The sequence below is a fragment of the Gorilla gorilla genome, chromosome 13, assembly GCF_029281585.2.
Source record: "Gorilla gorilla gorilla isolate KB3781 chromosome 13, NHGRI_mGorGor1-v2.1_pri, whole genome shotgun sequence".
In the NCBI taxonomy this organism is placed as follows: Eukaryota; Metazoa; Chordata; class Mammalia; order Primates; family Hominidae; genus Gorilla; species Gorilla gorilla.
This window is the reverse complement of record NC_073237.2, coordinates 59,972,405-59,989,826: the sequence shown is the minus strand read 5'-3', so window position 1 is coordinate 59,989,826 and position 17,422 is coordinate 59,972,405. Positions and strand designations below refer to the sequence as shown.

General features: G+C 38.8%; 1 protein-coding gene across 21 annotated transcripts in view; it reads right to left on the bottom strand.

Moving 5' to 3' along the window:
- The window catches only part of SPATA6L (spermatogenesis associated 6 like), a 159,227-nt gene that overhangs the window by 117,540 nt on the left and 24,265 nt on the right, over positions 1-17,422 (bottom strand). For 19 of the 21 annotated variants that reach the window (XR_008668434.2, XR_010130221.1, XR_008668443.2 and 16 more), the window contains one exon: positions 8,535-8,576. Coding sequence is in view for 2 of the 21 variants with exons in the window: in XM_063696428.1 (XP_063552498.1) it covers positions 8,535-8,576 (42 nt within the window). In the remaining 19 variants the exon portion in view is untranslated. Of the gene's footprint in view, positions 1-353; positions 2,904-8,534; positions 8,577-16,628; positions 16,832-17,422 lie in introns of those variants that run through there. The other 2 variants (XR_010130220.1, XR_010130222.1) reach the window with 2 other exon arrangements.

Sequence of the window (17,422 nt, the reverse complement as noted above, 5' to 3'; positions counted from 1 at the left end):
AAGAGTATTAAACAATTATACAAATAAATGTATAATTAAAAATTAAGTTCCATAACAGTAAATTACTAGGAATAAAGAGATAGAGAGGCTAGGAAGACAGGAGGGAAGATGGGTGTAATTTTTTTTTTTTTTTTTTTTGAGACAGAGTCTCGCTCTTATTGCCCAGACTGGAGTGCAGTGGCACAGTTTTGGCTCACTGCTACCTCTGCCTCCTGGGTTCAAGAGATTCTCTCGTCTCAGCCTCCCAAGCAGCTGGGATTAGAAGCACCCCGCCACCAAGCCTGGCTAATTTTTGTACTTTTAGTAGAGACGGGGTTTCACCACGTTGGCCAGGCTGGTCTCAAACTCCTGACCTCAGGTGGTCCGTCTGCCTCAGCCTCCCGAAGTGCTGGGATTACAGGTGTGAGCCACCGCGCTCAGCCAATGGGTGTAATTGTAACATCAATTATCTGCTTCATTTACTAGTCTCATCCTGGCCTTCTTCATCCATGCTCCTCTGACAATGCTCCCTGTGATGGGTATAATCCTCCCACCCTTGTTGGCCAAAAACAGGCTCTGCCTCCATCCAGAAACTCTGAAGTACAACCTGCAAATGGAAAGTGATGTGTCAATTTCCCCAGCTATCACTAGCGACAAAACACAACTTTCTCCTGAAGCTTATAGTGTTAAGAACTCTTTTCTTTTCTTTTTTCTTTTTTTTTTTTTTGAGATGGAGTCTCGCCCTGTCACCCAGGCTGGAGTGCAATGGCGTAGTCTCGGCTAACTGCAACCTCCGCCTCCCGGGTTCAAGCGATTCTCCTGCCTCAGCCTCCCGAGTAACTGGGACTACAGACGCACACCACAAATTCAAGTTCTAGGGTCAGGCAGGGTTGGGTTCAAATCCCTGCTCCACCACTTACCAACTATGTGATCTGGGGCAAATCATGTAAACTACTTAACTTCAGTCTCCTCTTCAAGAAAATGTAAAAACTGTCATTGTACCTGCCCTTTAAGACTACTGTAAAGACGAATGACAAAGCTATGTAGAATGCACAGCATGGCACCTGACATTGCCTACCATTACCACGATTGCTCCCTGACACCAGCCCAGCAGCGGCCCCAGAACTGCTTTGGTTTCTGTAAACATCATTATGTTCCTACCAGGAACAAACACCTAGATGCATGATATGATGTTCTACACAGGAGGCCTTTCCTTTTTCCTCTTTCCTTTCATATGCTTTTGGCTACTTCTTGTCCCTGCATCTAAAGGATAGCTGCTACATTATTATTCCTGTGTTTATCAAGAATTTAGATAAAAGTAAGAGGCTGGAAAATTGAAAGCGAGCTCATACCCTATCTTCAGAATCACAGGAATAAAAATAGACTGAAACAGCGTTAGACAAATAAATAGAAGGCTATGAAGCTTCTCAAGACAGTCTCTCTGGTGTGGTCATTTTCTAGAAATCCAAACTGCCACCAAGTGTGAAAATGTCAGCACACTAAGAGGATGGTACAGCAAGAGCCTAGGTTAGAAATAATAAACATATTCAAAGGCTGAACAAGTCTTATAGGTCAAGGGAAGTATCTGAAAGAACTCAGTGTTCTTAAGAGCTAATTACACAGACAGTGACATCATCAATGGCATCAACGAACTTCTCCCCCAAAAAGGAAACAAATGAGACTTTAAGAGAAATAACAATTTTAATAACAACATTGGCTGGAGGAATATCCAACATTTTTAGAGCATGTCAGAATTGACAGCGTGCTTCCAGATAGAGGATCACATTTGACTCCCTCTTTACAGATAAGGAAACTGAGGCTCTGAGAGTTTGACCTGTCATGATGCCACACAGCTAGTGATACCACATGGCAAAGAAGGAATTCAAAACCAAATAATCTGAGGCAAAAGTTCTTTCCTTGCTAATGCCTATAAAAGTATAAAAGCATTGCTATGAAAGTATAAAATATTGCTATAAAAGCACTGCTATAAAAGTATAAAATTAAGCTCTGTTAAGTGAATGGGTGCCCACTAGAATAGGCTTTTACAGTTGGACTGCATATACCTGACTTACCCAAAGTAAAGGTATTTATCTCAGAGGTTAATAAAAAGAAAGCATCAAGCTCACTGTGGAATAGGATCACGCTGCCCCCCTGTGTCCATTCCTTTTTTCCCACCTTTGTAAACTGAAGAACAGGAAGGGTCTTTATTTCTTGGCAGCAAAGATCACTAGACTTCTTCATTCTTTAGCAGTAAAGCTATATGCACATCTGGATATTATTACTTGTATTATTAATTTACTTGTACCATTAACTTAATGATCATAACATGTCTTTTGAGTATAAGTGTGTTTGAAAGCAATGAGAAAAAATATCAAGCAATAAATACAGCTAAATGAAAAGGTAACAATTCAGCCAATAGAGAAACTGGTCCCTGAGAACCCAAATATGGCCCATGTGACCCCACAGTGCAGTCCACAGGAAACTTCAAGAAAAAAAAAAATTTGCTAGTATCAAGGATCAGCAGATTATAAGGGCTCACTGCCACTACTACATGCCCAGAGCCACCAGCATCACACTAGGAAGACTGGCACAGTGTAGATCATGTGCAAAGTATGCCTGTAAAAACACACGTTGAACAAATTAATGGATCAATCTGTACTACATCTGAAGCTAAGTAAATTCAATTGTTATTTTGAGCAATTCAGATTTAATTCCACTAAAATTATAATCTGAAATTGAGAGATTGTAAATTAAAAAAAACAAGTCTAACACAGCTCCCATTGTGCATCTTATTAATTTTTGAGTTATAACCAGTATTTATGCAGTCAGCTAGAATATTCTGCAATCATTCTTTTCAAACAACTATTCTTGCAACCTTCTCACAGATGGGCTTCTTGTCACATGAAAAACATATAGCACTCCAAGACATATTAAGTTTTAACAAGCAGGTTGCAGAATATATATAGTCAACATATATATAGGTGTGTGTGTGTATGTAAGTTGAAAATACATATTCTGCAATTGACTTTTTAAAATGTAATATATCTTGGACTGTCATATGTCTTTCAAGAGGCCAGAAAACCAACGTTTAGTATATTCAACCAACCATAAAATATATACACACGCAACTATATACACTAAATACTAAATATATTCATGTTTATATATACTGTATTTAATATATAGTCATCCCTAAGTATCCACAGGAGGTTGGTTTCAGGAACCCTTGCAGATATGAAAATATCCATGAATGCTCAAGTGCCTGATATAGAATGGTGTAGTTGCAGTGAGTTGGTCGAAGGTAAAAAGAGCATAATAATAAAAAATTAAAAATAAGAAATAAAATGGTGTAATATTTGCATATAACCTATGCACATCCTCCTGCATACTTCAGATCATCTCTAGATTACTTATAATACCTAATATAATGTAAATGTTATATAATATTTGTTATGCTGTATTGTTAAGGGACTAATGACAAGAAAAAGTCTGTACATGGTTCAGACACAACCATCATAGGCCTAACTACATTTTCGAGTAATGGTTAGCCAAATTCATGGATGTGGAACTTGACAATCAGAAGGTCCAACTATATATAGGGTATGCGCGTGCATGTGTGTTTATTTTAGGATTGGCTGAATGTACTAAATGCATTTTAGAAGGTTTAAAAAGATACACATCAAATTGTTTTGTTCTGTTTTGTTTTGTTGAGACAGGGTCTCACTCTGTTGCCCAAGCTGGAGTGCAGTGGCAAGATCACAGCTCACTGCAGCCTCAACCTCTTTGGCTCAAGTGACCTCCCTAGCCTCCCAAGTAGCTGGGACTACAGGCACGCACCAGCACACATAGCTAATTTTTTTATTTTCAGTAGAGATGAGGTTTCACCATGTTTCCCAGGCTGTAGCTGAACTCCTGTGCTCAAGCAATCCACCCATCTTTGTCTCTCAAAGTGCTGGGATTACAGGCGCAAGCCACCATACCTGGCCCACATCAAATTGTTAATGGTAATTATCTGTCAGGGATTGTTGAATGGACTTTTGACATTTTATTTTACGTACTTTCGTGTTAGTTAAATTTTTTATAGTGAGATTACTTAGGTATTGAGTAACTTTTTAAAAATCCATGTAAAATTAAATAAGACCAAAGTGGGCATGCTTCTACTTTCTCAGCATACTAAAATATAATTTGCCAGCAGTGATATATGTTTGAACATAAAATTGGGTCAAATAAGAATAAAAAACTTATGGAAAAAAACTCAATGCCCTGATTTCAGCCTGTCACTTTTAGGCTGAAAAACATTCAGTGAGAATTTCTGAAAAGTAGTCAGGAGGCACCTGCTCAGTTCCGTCTACCTATGAAGGTAATGACATCTCCAAAAGCACCTATTCTTAAATTCACAGACTGGGGTTCTTTTCTGTCTCCAGCAGCAGCCTTTGCCAAAGAACCAAGAAGCAGAAGAAAGAACTACAGACTCCTGGGTTCACTGCACTTCACTTGGGCCCTTGACCTGCTCCAGTGATATCCACAGCAGGCAGGACTATGATCCCTATCAAAAGCCTCCTCAGTCCCCTCTGCTTTAGTTGAGACATTTGCTAGTCTCATCTTCCTTCTCCCATGCTCTCTTAAGAAAGAGAAAAGCACACACCATAAAACATCAAAATAATACAACAAAACAGGGAAAATATAACTGTTTTAAGCATAACTGATTTAAAACATTGTTAAAAATAAGAATTTATACCAAAATCAACATTTATATCCAGACATCACTCCATAAGTAATCAAAGGACAGTGACAGTCACTTTATACAGAAGGAAAGAAAGAAAACAAATCATAATATGGGAAAATGAAAATTTTTAACAAGTTTTAAATTTAAGGTTGTCACAGTCATATCTACAAAGGAGATAGATCATAAAATAGGATAAAATATATTTTTATCTATTTATTTATTTAGATGGAGTCTGGCTCTGTGGCCCAGGCTGGAGTGCAGTGGTGCAATCTTAGCTCATTGCAACCTCTGCCTCCCGGGTTCAAGCAGTTCTCCTGTCTCAGCCTCCCAAGTAGCTCGGATTACAGGCACCTGATACCATTCCCAGCTAATTTTTGTATTTTTAGTAGAAACAGGGTTTCACTATGTTGGCCAGGCTGGTCTCAAACTCCTGACCTCATGATCCGTCCGCCTTGGCTTCCCCAAGTGCTAGGATTATAAGTGTGAGCCATGACATACTTTGCAAACACAACAAATCCAATTGACAGTATCCAGCATTAACTAGGATATGGGGAAGGGGCATGCCATGCACTCCTGGATGCAGTAGAAGTATTGGAACCTTATTGGGGATCAGTTTACCCCAGTTTAAAAGGCATGGTTCAATCTAGTAATTCTATTATTTGTAAATATACCAAGAGAGAAATATTTTTATAAAAATGTGAAAAAAAAGAAAATCTAAATGCTCAACAATATTAATTTATGGATAACACCACCACTATGGAAAAATACATAGCTATTGAAAATGACAAGTAAACTATAGGTAATAATGTAAAGTAAGAAAAGTAAAACCCAAAATACTATGGAAATACTGTTTATAGACCTATAAAAAACACATATGTAAATTAATAAAATTCTTTATAGCTATCAAAATAATGATGTAGGCCGGGGGCAGTGGCTCACGTCTGTAACCCCAGCACTCTGGGAGGCCGAGGCAGGCAGATCACCTGAGGTCAGGAGTTCGACACCAGCCTGGCCAAAATGATGAAACCCTGACTCTACAAAAAATACACAAAAATTAGCTGGACGCATTGGCAGGCGCCCATAATTCCAGCTATTCAGGAGGCTGAGGCAACAGAATCACTTGAACACGGGAGGTGGATGTTACAGTGAGCTGAGGTTGCATCACTGCACTCCAGCCTGGGCAACAGAGCTAGATTCTGTCTCAAAAATATCAATTTGAAAAAAAAAAGATGTAGATTTATGCATTTAGAAATGACAACATAGGCAAGGCATGGTGGCTCATGCCTATAAACCCAGCACTTTGGGTGGCCAAGGTGGGAGAATCACTTGCATCCAGGAGTTTGAGACCAGCCTAGGCAACATAGTAAGATGCCATCTCTGCAAAAAAAATTAGCTGAGCATGGTGCATGCCTGTAGTTCCAGCTACTGGGAGGCTGAGGCAGGAGAACTGCTCAAGCCCAGGAGGTCATACCACTGCATTCAGTCTCAGTGACAGAGTGAGATCTTCTCTCAAAAAATACATATAAAAAATAAAATTAAATTTAAAAAATTTAAACAACAATATAATGGTGACATACAAGTGGGAAAGCTAATAACAGAAAAAAAAGTATGCTATGTAAAAATTCCATATCTATGTGTTCTTCTATCTACAGAGAAATATCAAGAAATATGTTCATCGAAATATAAATAAAGATTCTCTCAGGATTACGTGATTTGGGAATGCTTTTTACAAGTAAAAATTATGAAGCTGTTTTCATTTTGAGAAAGAAAAAAAGCAGAAATGCGTAATAGCAGAGATCAGAGGAGAATTTTCTGAGTTTTCAGTATTCTCTCTCTCTCTCTGTCTCTCTCTCTCTCACACACACACACACACAGACACACACACACACACACACTTCTATGCCAACAACCCTAAAATCACCAGATAGCTATACTGAAAGGCTATTTATGAGAATTGGTGCCACTGGGTGGCAGGTCCTAACCTCTCTCACCAGCTCAGGTCTTATGTCACTCAAGACACACTGCAAAGCAAAAGTACCACAGAACAGCTTCCTCCTAGAATCTCATGATTCTAGCACAGGGGTCACAGACTTTTTCTGTAAAGGGTCAGACTGCTAAACGTTTTAGGCTTTGTAGGCCATCTGTTCAAAACTACTCACCTCTGTCACTGTTCTGCAAAAGTGGCTATAAACACTACTTAAACAAATGAGTATGGCTATGTTCAAAAAAGACCTGTATTTATGAATAATGAAATTTGAATTTCATATAATTTTCATATCACTAAACATTCATTTCAAAAATTATTTCCAACCATTTAAAAATGTAAAAACCAAAAATAGTTTGGCAGTTCCTCACAAAGTTAAACAGTTACCATATACCCCATTCCTAGGTATATACACAGAAGAACTAAAAGCAAATATACAACAATTTGTACATTAATATTCAAAACAGCATTATTTATAACATCCAAAAAGTAGAAATGTCTTAGTCTATTTTCTGTTGCTTATAACAGAATACCTGAAACTGGGTAATTTATTTTTAAAAAGCTATTTATTTCTTACAGTTATGGAGGCTGAGAAGTCCACGGTTGAGGGGCTGTGTCTGGTGAGGGCCTTCTTGCTGGTGGGGACTCTGCTTAGTAGCCAGGTGACACAGGGAATCACATAGTGAGGGTGCTGAGCATGCTAGCTCAGGTCTCTCATCCTCCTCTTATAAAGCCAACAGTCTGACTCCCATGATAACCCATCAGTACATTAATCCATGAATAGATTAACCCATTCACAATGGTAGAGCCCTCATTACCCAATCCATATAGAAGAATATTACTCAGGCACAAAAAGGAATTAAAATCTGATACATGCTACAACATGGCTGAACCCTGAAAACATTAGGCTATGTGAAAGAAACTAGATATAAAAGGCCACATATTGTAGGCTTCTATTTATATGAAATGCCTAGAATGAGAAAATCAACAGAGACAGAATTAGTGGTGGCCAGGGCCTGGAGGAGGAAGGAATGGGAAATGATTGCTAATAAATACAGAATTTCTTTTTGGGGTAATGAAAATGTTCTGGAACTAGATATAAAAGGCCACATATTGTAGGCTTCTATTTATATGAAATGCCTAGAATGAGAAAATCAACAGAGACAGAATTAGTGGTGGCCAGGGCCTGGAGGAGGAAGGAATGGGAAATGATTGCTAATAAATACAGAATTTCTTTTTGGGGTAATGAAAATGTTCTGGAATTAGTGGTGATGGCTGTCCAATCTTATGAACATACGAAAACCAACTGAATTCTACATTTGAAAATAACGAATTATATATGATTTAAATCGCAATAAAAAATGTGGAAACCATTTCTAGTTCATGGGCCATACAACAATGGCCTACAGGCTGGATTTGGCTGGGGACTATAGTTTACCAACCCTGTTCTAGCATCTAACAATGAAAATGTCTTAGGGTTTTACACACACACACACACACACACCCCACAAATTAGAACACAGCCAAAGGCCAAAACTTGAAATCAGCTAAGCCAGGACCGAAAAAATTATTTAATAATTAGATAAAGTTATTAAAAAATGGAAAGACAAGGAGTCTGTTTAAGTTATGCTCCCTGCCATGAAACACCATAAAGTTATTATTCTGAAAATAGACAAAATTTAATAGATTGGCAGAAAAAAGGCATGTGTTATATAAACTTATAGACATATAAAGTTGTATGTTATTTTCAAACACAACTATTAAGTACAGTCCCCATTTTGACAGGCCAAATTTATTTTAAAATTATATTAAGCTAATTTAGAAACGTATTTACTGGCACATTACCTGGTGGAACTAGCTGTATTAATTCAAACCTGGTTAGGAAGCCTAAAAAGGAAAAAATGAGATTTTAATACTTCCAAAAATTGCCACAGTCTTTCAATAATTATTAAGTTTTAAACTGTCATAAAACCCATTTAATAGTAATAATAATAAAAATAATAATTAAAAATAACTGCCAAACCAACATCAAATCAGGTATTTCTAGAATTAACCAATCAAGAGAGTGGAATGAGAATAACAGAATTATAAAAACAGCATTTCACTAGCCATAAAAAAGAACAAGCATTCATGTCTTTTGAAGGATCTGGAGGCCATTATCAAACTAATGCAGAAAGAGAAAACCAAATGCAGCCTGTTCTCACTTAAAAATGGGAGTTAAATGATGAGAACTCATGGACACACAGAGGGGACCAATACACACTGGGGCCTACTTGAGGGTGAAGGGTGGGAGAAGAGAGAGGATCAGAAAAAAATAACCATTGGATACTAGACTTAATACCTGGGTGACAATCTGTACAACAAATCCCCATGATACGGGTTCACTTATATAACAAACCTGCACATATACCCCTAAACCTAAAAGTTAAAAAAAAAAGCATTTCACCTCCTGAAAAGTGTTGAAAAAAAAACATGCAATATTTGTCTCCTAAAAGTGTATACAATAAATAAATAAGTGTATACATACATAGAGCTCTAAAATAACAATGAAATTTTCATCTTAAATATTCAAAATCCACTTGTTATCCTATCCATTAACATACAAAAGTTTATCTTGCTTACAACATTGTGCAATATGACTATACAAATTATACATAAAATATAACTTTTTAAGGCCAGGCACGGTGGCTCGTGCCTGTAATACCAGCACTTTGGGAGGCCGAGGTGGGCGGATCACCTGAGGTCAGGAGTTCGAGACCAGCCTGGCCAACATAGTGAAACCCCGTGTCTACTAAAAATACAAAAATTAGCCAGGCATGGTGGCAGATGCCTGTAATCCCAGCTACTCGGAAGGCTTAGGCAGGAGAATTGCTTGAACCTGGGAGGTGAAGGCTGCAGTGAGCCAAGATTGTGCTACTGCACTCCAGCCTTGGCAATGGAGTGAGACTCCATCTTAAAACAAAACAAACCAACAAAAAATATATATATATAAAACTTTTTAAACTTTTCTTGAGTTCAAAATATATTTAGAAATAGCGAACCTATGTACAATGACAAGAATAAAATTAAAATAAGGACAAGAACAAAATTCAGATCTTTAAGATAACTTAAATGATATATTAGGTTGGTGCAATTATAACAATTAAAAAATCAATAAAGATAATTCTCACAAAATAACAAGTGAAAACATTTTCGTTTTTTTTTTTTTTTTTTGAACCAGGGCCTCACTCTGTCACCCAGGGTGGAGGGCAGTGGTGCGATCTTGGGTCACTGCAACCTCTACCTTGCAGGTTCAAGCGATTCTCCTGCCTCAGCCTCCCGAGTAGCTGGGACTACAGGCACGTACCACAATGCCCAGCTACTTTTTGTATTTTTAGTAGAGATGGGGTTTCGCCATGTTGGCCAGGCTGGTCTCAAACTCTTGACCTCAGGTGATTTGCCCACCTCAGCCTCCCAAAGTGTTGGGATTACAGATATAAGCCACTGTGCCCAGCCGTGAAAACATTTTAAACGGACAACAAAAGTAAAACTCTAACTTTGTAGATTTACGAAAAAAATTTGAATTTATAGGACAAAACTTTAATGCCAAGAAACTTAAAAACCAAGACAGCCTGAAACTTTAGGCTTTCAAAGTGAGAGGAGGGAATATGTATTTGCCAACCATCACCCCAATAGTAATTTAAGCACTTAGTTTGATTCAGCCTCTAAATTCTTTTTTTTTAATTTTTTTATTTCCACAGGTTATTGGGGAATAGATGGTGTTTGATTATAAGTTCTTGGGTGGGCACCGTGGCTCACGCCTGTAATCCCAGCACTTTGGGAGGCCGAGGCGGGCGGATCACAAGGTCAGGAGATCAAGACCATCCTGGTCTAACTTGGTGAAACCCTGTCTCTACAAAAAATACAAAAAATTAGCCTGGCGTGGTGGCAGACGCCTGTGGTCCCAGCTACTCAGGAGGCTGAGGCAGGAGAATGGCGTGAACCCGGGAGGCAGAGCTTGCAGTGAGCCAACATCGCGCCACTGCACTCCAGCCTGGGCGACAGAGCGAGACCCCATCTCGAAAAATAAATAAATAAATAAATAAATAAATAAGTTCTTTAGTGGTGATTTGTGAGATTTTGGTGCACCCATCACCCAAACAGTATACACTGCACCCCATTTGTAGTCTTTTATCCCTCACTCCCTTCCCACCCTTTCTCCCTGAGTCCCCAAAGTCCATTATGTCATTCTTCTGCTTTTGCATCCTCATAGCTTAGCTCCCACTTATGAGTGAGAATATACGATGTTTGATTTTCCATTCCTGAGTTACTTTGCTTAGAATAATAGTCTCCAATTTCATCCAGGTCATTGCTAATGCCATTAATTCATTCCTTTTAATGCTTAAGTAGTATTCCATCATATATATAATGGAATATATAAATACACACACACACACACACATATCACAGTTTCTATATCCACTCGTTGATTGACGGGCATTTGGATTGGTTCCACATTTTTGCAATTGCAAATTGTGCTGCATAAACATGCGTATGTAAGTATTTTTTTCATAAAATGACCTCTTTTCCTCTGGGTAGACAGATACCCTAGCAGTGGGATTGCTGGATCAAATGATAGTTCTACTTTTAGTTCTTTAAGGAATCTCTACACTATTTTCCACAGTGGTTGTACTAGTTTACATTCCCATCAGCAGTGTAGAAGTGTTACCTGTTCACTGCATCTACGCCAACATCTACTATTTTTTGATTTTTTGATTATGGTCAGGCTCTAAATTCTATATAGTCAATTAACTCTCATCATAACTCTATGAGTCCAATGCAATGGCTATCCTCATTTTTATGAATGAAGAAACTAAATCTCAAAGAGGAAACTATAGTAATGTGGACAAGGTCACACTGGCTAACAGTGACAGGGTTGTATTTGAACCCAAGTAGTCTGTTCTCAGGGCCTGCCCTCTTATCCACAAGATACTTCATTGAAAAATCCTATTCTTCCACAGAGCAAGTTAATTAGGATGCTTGATAAAATAACTACACCTTTTAATTGCCTTCTGGAATGGCATCACGTAATTCATACTTGCTTTAAATATCAAGGACAAAAGAAATCATTAATGAGTGACCTAGAGAACTGTTCTTATGTCCTTTTATGCTTCATTCCACCTCCCAGGGTTAATATTGGGAAATGAAATGAAAATATCCCAATTCTTGCAGGATCATTTGAAATGCTGAATTTTTTTTCTGAATTTAAAGAGGCTTGAGAGAATCAGTGTTCTTACAGATGTGACTCATCTCAGAGAGATGTTTCACCTTCCTGCTTTTTAAGATTCAGGTAGAAATATAAATGCAGGAAATCAACTTGGGTATTGAATCTACTTTTTAAAGGTCAAATGCCAAAGGCATCATTTTTTTATACCCAATTGCCTTGATAGCTTCATGAGACACATACTTGCTCAGTGACTACCCTAACCTATGCTACCTCTGTAGGTACTTACTCACTCTTTGCCTAATGTCAAACTCTTCAATCTACCTGGTATGTCAGCCTGAGACCTAGCCTGCTCCCATTCTGACTTCTACCCAGGATGGCCTCAGCTCACTTGGTACTTATGTCTGGTCCTTTCTCTATATTCTGCTATTATCTGTGACCTTGGTCCTAATTCTTTCACCTGAGTAACATCTCAGTTGCAAATTTCATAAAGCTTAAAAATGTAAATAAAAGTCACACCATCCACAAACTTTTCACCCTTAAGACACTGGGAAAACAAAAGGGCAAACGAAACCTAAAGCAAACAGAGGAAAGAAAATAATAATGATTAAGCAGAAAGTAATGAAATAGAAAACAGAAAAGCACACAGAAAATCAATACATCTAAAAGTTGGTTGTTTAAAATGATCAATAAAACTGACAAACCTTTAGCTACACTAACCAAGAAAAAAGAGAAAAGACTCAAATTACTAAAACCAGAAATGAAAGAAGAGACATTACCACTGATTTTACAGAAACAATTTTTTGTTTGTTTGTTTTTGAGACGGAGTCTTGCTCTGTCGCCCAGGCTAGAGTGCAGTGGCACAATCTCAGTTCACTGCCACCTCTGCCACCCAGCTGGGCTCAAGCAATTCTTCCACTTCACCCTCCCAAGTAGCTAGGATTACAGGCAAGCACCACCAAACCCAGCTTGTGTGTGTGTGTGTGTGTGTGTGTGTGTGTGTGTGTGTGTGTGTTTTTGATAGAGACACGGTTTCACGGTTTCACTATATTGGCCAGGCTGGTCTTGAACTCCTGAGCTCAAGTGATCTGCTCGCCTTGGCCTCCCAAAATGCTGGGATTACAGGCATGAGCCACCGTGCCCGGCGTAGAAATAATTTTTTTTTTTGAGACAGAGTCCTGCTCTGTCACCCAAGCTGGGGTAGAGTGTTACGATCACAGCTCACTGCAGCCTCAACCTCCCTGACTCAAGCAATCCTTTCACCTCAGCCTCCTGAGAAGCAAATACCACAGGCACATGCCACCATACCGCACTAATTGTTGTTGTTGTTGTTGTATGGATGGGGTCTCCTATAAAAATATTTTTAAGGGAATACTATGAACAACTTTATGCCAATGAATTAGATAAATGAAATGGAAAAACTCCTGAAAAGACACAAACTAATAACACTGACTCAAGAAGAAACAGAAAATCTGAAGAGACTTATAATGTGTAGAGAGATTAAATTAGTAATCAAAAAACAACCCAAAGACAAGCCCAGGTCCTGATGGCTTCACTAGTAAATACTACCTTAAGAATTAACACCAATTATTCACAACCTCTTCCAAAAAAAGAGAAGAGGACAGAACATACCCCAACAGATTCCATGAAGTTAGCATTACCAAAACCAGATGAAGACATAACAAGAAAACAAAACTACAGACCAATATCTCTTATGATTGTAAATCCCAAAATCCTCAACATAATACTAGCAAACCAAATCCAGCAACATATAGAAAGGCTTATATACCATAAGGTTGGTTTAATATCTAAAAATCACATATCAATGAAATAAAGGATAAAAAATCACATGATCATCTCAATAGATGTAGAAAAGGCATGTGATAAAATTCAACATTACTTCATGATAAAAACTCAATAAACTAGGAATAAAGAGGAGCTTCCTCAACCTGATATAGAGCACTTATAAAAAACCATATTTTAATATTACAACTAATGGTGAAAAACTGAATGCTTTTTCCCTACTATCAGGAAATAGATAAGGATGCTCACTATCACTGCTTCTAATTCAATACTGTACTGGAGATTCTAGCCAGGGAAATTAGACATGAAAATGAAATAAAATGCGTACAAACTATAAAAGAAGTAAAGCTGTTTCTACTTGCAGATGACATAATTTTGCATGTAGAAAATCCTAAGGAATCAGCAAAAAACTACTAAAACTAATAAACAAGTTCAGTATGTTTTCAGGATAAAATATCAGTATATAAAAATCAATTGTGGGCCGGGCGCGGTGGCTAACGCCTGTAATCCCAGCACTTTGGGAGGCCAAGGCAGGAGGATCTCCTGAGGTCGGGAGTTCAAGATCAGCCTGACAAACATGGAGAAACCCCGTCTCTACTAAAAATACAAAAAATTAGCCGGGTGTGGTGGTGCATGCCTGTAATGCCAGCTACTAGGGAGGCTGAGGCAGGAGAATTGCTTGAACGAGGGAGGCAGAGATCTAGGCAACAAGAATGAAACTCTGTCTCAAACAAAAACAAAACAAAAACAAAATCAATTGGATTTCTATAAACTTGAACAAACCTGAGAATGAAATTTTTAAAAATTCCACTTACAACAGCTTCAGAGTACTTAGGAATAAATTTAACCAAAAAATGCAATACTTGTAAACTGAAAATTACAAAACATCATTGAAAATAAATTTAAAGGCTGGGTACGGTGGCTCATACTTGTAATCCCAGCATTTTGGGAGTCCGAGGCGGGCGGATCACCTGAGTTTGAGACCAGTCTGACCAACATGCAGAAACCCTGTTTTCTACTAAAAATACAAAATTAGCCAGGCGTGGTGGTGCATGCCTGTAATCCCAGCTACTTGGGAGGCTGAGGCAGGAGAATCACTTGAACCTGGGAGGCAGAGGGTGCAGTGAGCAGAGATCGCACGATTGCACTCCAGCCTAGGCAACAAGAGTGAAATTCCGTCCCCCCCCCACAAAAAAAAAGGAAAAAGAAATTTAAAATAACCTAAATGAATGGAAACACATCCCACATTCATGTTTCAAAAATATTGTTAAGGTGACAATACTCCCCAAATTGATCTACAGTCAATGGAATCCCTATCAATATCCTAGCTGGCTTATTTGCAGACATTGACAAGATGATTGAAAAATTCTTAAGGAAACTCAAGTGAACCAAAATAGCAGTCTTGAAAAAGAAAAACTAAGCTGGAAGATTTACACTTCCTGGTTTTGAAATTTATTACAAAGCTATGGTAACAGGATTGTGTGTTGGCATAACAATAGACATATGAATCAATAGAATAGAACTGAGACCCTAAAAGTAAACCCTCACATTACTGTAAGCTGAATTTCAACAAGGGTACCAAGACAATTCAATGAGGGAAAGAATGGTCTTTTATCAAATGGTGCTAAAACAAATGGATATCCATATGCAAAAGAATGAAGTTGGTCCCCAACATCACACTGTCTACAAAAATCAACACAGTATAAATCATCTAGATGTAAGAGCCAAAACTATAAAACCGTTAGAAGAAAACATAGATGTAAGTCTTCATGACCTTGAGTTAGGCAATGGTTTTTTAGATATGACACCAAAAGCACAAGCAACAAAGGAAAAATAGATAAACTGAAATTCATCAAAACTAAAAACTTTTGCATTTCAAAAAATACCATCAAGAAAGTGAAAGACAATTCTAGAATGGGAGAAAATATTTGCAAATCATCTATCTAACAAAGGTCTTGTATCTAGGATATATAAAGAACATTTACAGGCCAGGCACAGCGGCTCATGTCTGTAACCCCAACACTTTGGGAAGCCCAGGAGAGAGGATCACTTAAGACCAGGAGTTCAAGACCAGCTGGGCAACATAGTGGCACCCTGTCTCTACAAAACAAAAACAAAAACAAAAAATAGCTAGGCATGGTGCTGTGCGCCTATAGTCTCAGCTACTTCAGAGGCTGAGGTGGGAAGATCACTTGAGCCCAGAAAGTTGAGGCTTCAGTAAGCTATGATCGTGCCACTGCACTCCAGGCTAGGTGACAGAGCAAGACCCTGTCTCAAAATAAACAAAAAAATAAAGACAAATGACCTCATTAAAAAGTAGGCGAAGGATCTGAATAGACATTTCCCCCAAAGAAAACACACAAATGGCCAAATATCTCATGAAAATATGTTCAACATCATTAGCCATCAGGGAAATGCAAATCAAAACAATGGCGAGATACCACTTCACACCCACAAAGATGACTACCAGTCAAAATGACAGATAATAACAAGTGTCGGCCAGGATGTGGGAAAATGGAACCCTCATACATTGCTGGTGGGATGTAAAATGATTCAGCTGCTTTGGTAAATAATGTGAAACTTCCTTAAAAGGTTAAACATACAGTTACCACATTGAAATGGGAAAAGCTCCTTTTTCCCCCTCTCAGGACGTGCGATGGGGGTGTGGCTCGCTTCTTCAGTGCTCCGCTGCTCAAACCTCTAGAGGAGCAGACAGACAGGGGCAGGCTGTGGGGTTCCGACCCCATAGCACTATCTAGGGGTGAATGTTTACAGCTCGTGAAGCCCCAGTGGGTGTGTTTTACAGTCTTTAGGTGGCTTGTGTTAGCTCAATTAGACCCTCTACCTTGTCGCAAGGACAGAGGGCTTTCTGTATCCCCAGGTTTCTTGCCTTGGTGTACTGGAAGAATAGGATCACACATGGGCTTGGAGAATGAGTGTGAGGTTTTATTGAGTGAGGGTAGCTTTCAGCAGATGGGGGAGCCAGAAGGGAGATGGTTTTCCCCTGGAGTTGGGCCGCTCGGCAGCCTCGGCTCTGCTCCAACTGCCCCGGCCAAACTCCGTGTCGTTCTGCCAGTGCCAATGTACTCCTCTCGATGTCCAGCCGCTTCTGTCTCTGCCTTGCTAGGGTCTCGGTCTGTTACAGGCACAGGATGGGGGCATGGTGGGCCAGGATGGTCTTGGGAAATGCAACATTTGGGCAGGAAAGCAGGAGTGCCTGTCCTCACCTAGGTCTGTGGGGATGGAGCCCTAGCCAGGTACCACACCCTTCCTGTACCGAGCACTTCCCTTCCCCTGTCCATATCATTTAAAGGTACCACTCTCTTCTCTTCCCAGCACTCCTGTATCAATATGACCCAGCAATTTCACTCCTAGGTATACCCAAGAGGCATTAAGACATATGTTCACACAAAAACTTATACACAAATATTCACAGCATCATTATTCATCATAGCCTAAAAGTAGAAACAACCCAAATGTCCATCAATTGATGACTAGAAAAACAAAATGTGATATATTCATCCAACAGAATACTACTTGGCCATACAAAAAATTAAGTTCTGGCACATGCTATAATATGGATGAACCTTGAAAACATTACACTAAGAAGTCAATCACAAAGGAGCACATGTTGTATAATCTCATTCATATGAAATATCCAGAATAAGCAAACCTATACAGACGGAAAGATTAGTGGTTACCTATAGCTAGGAGGGCTGGTGAGGAA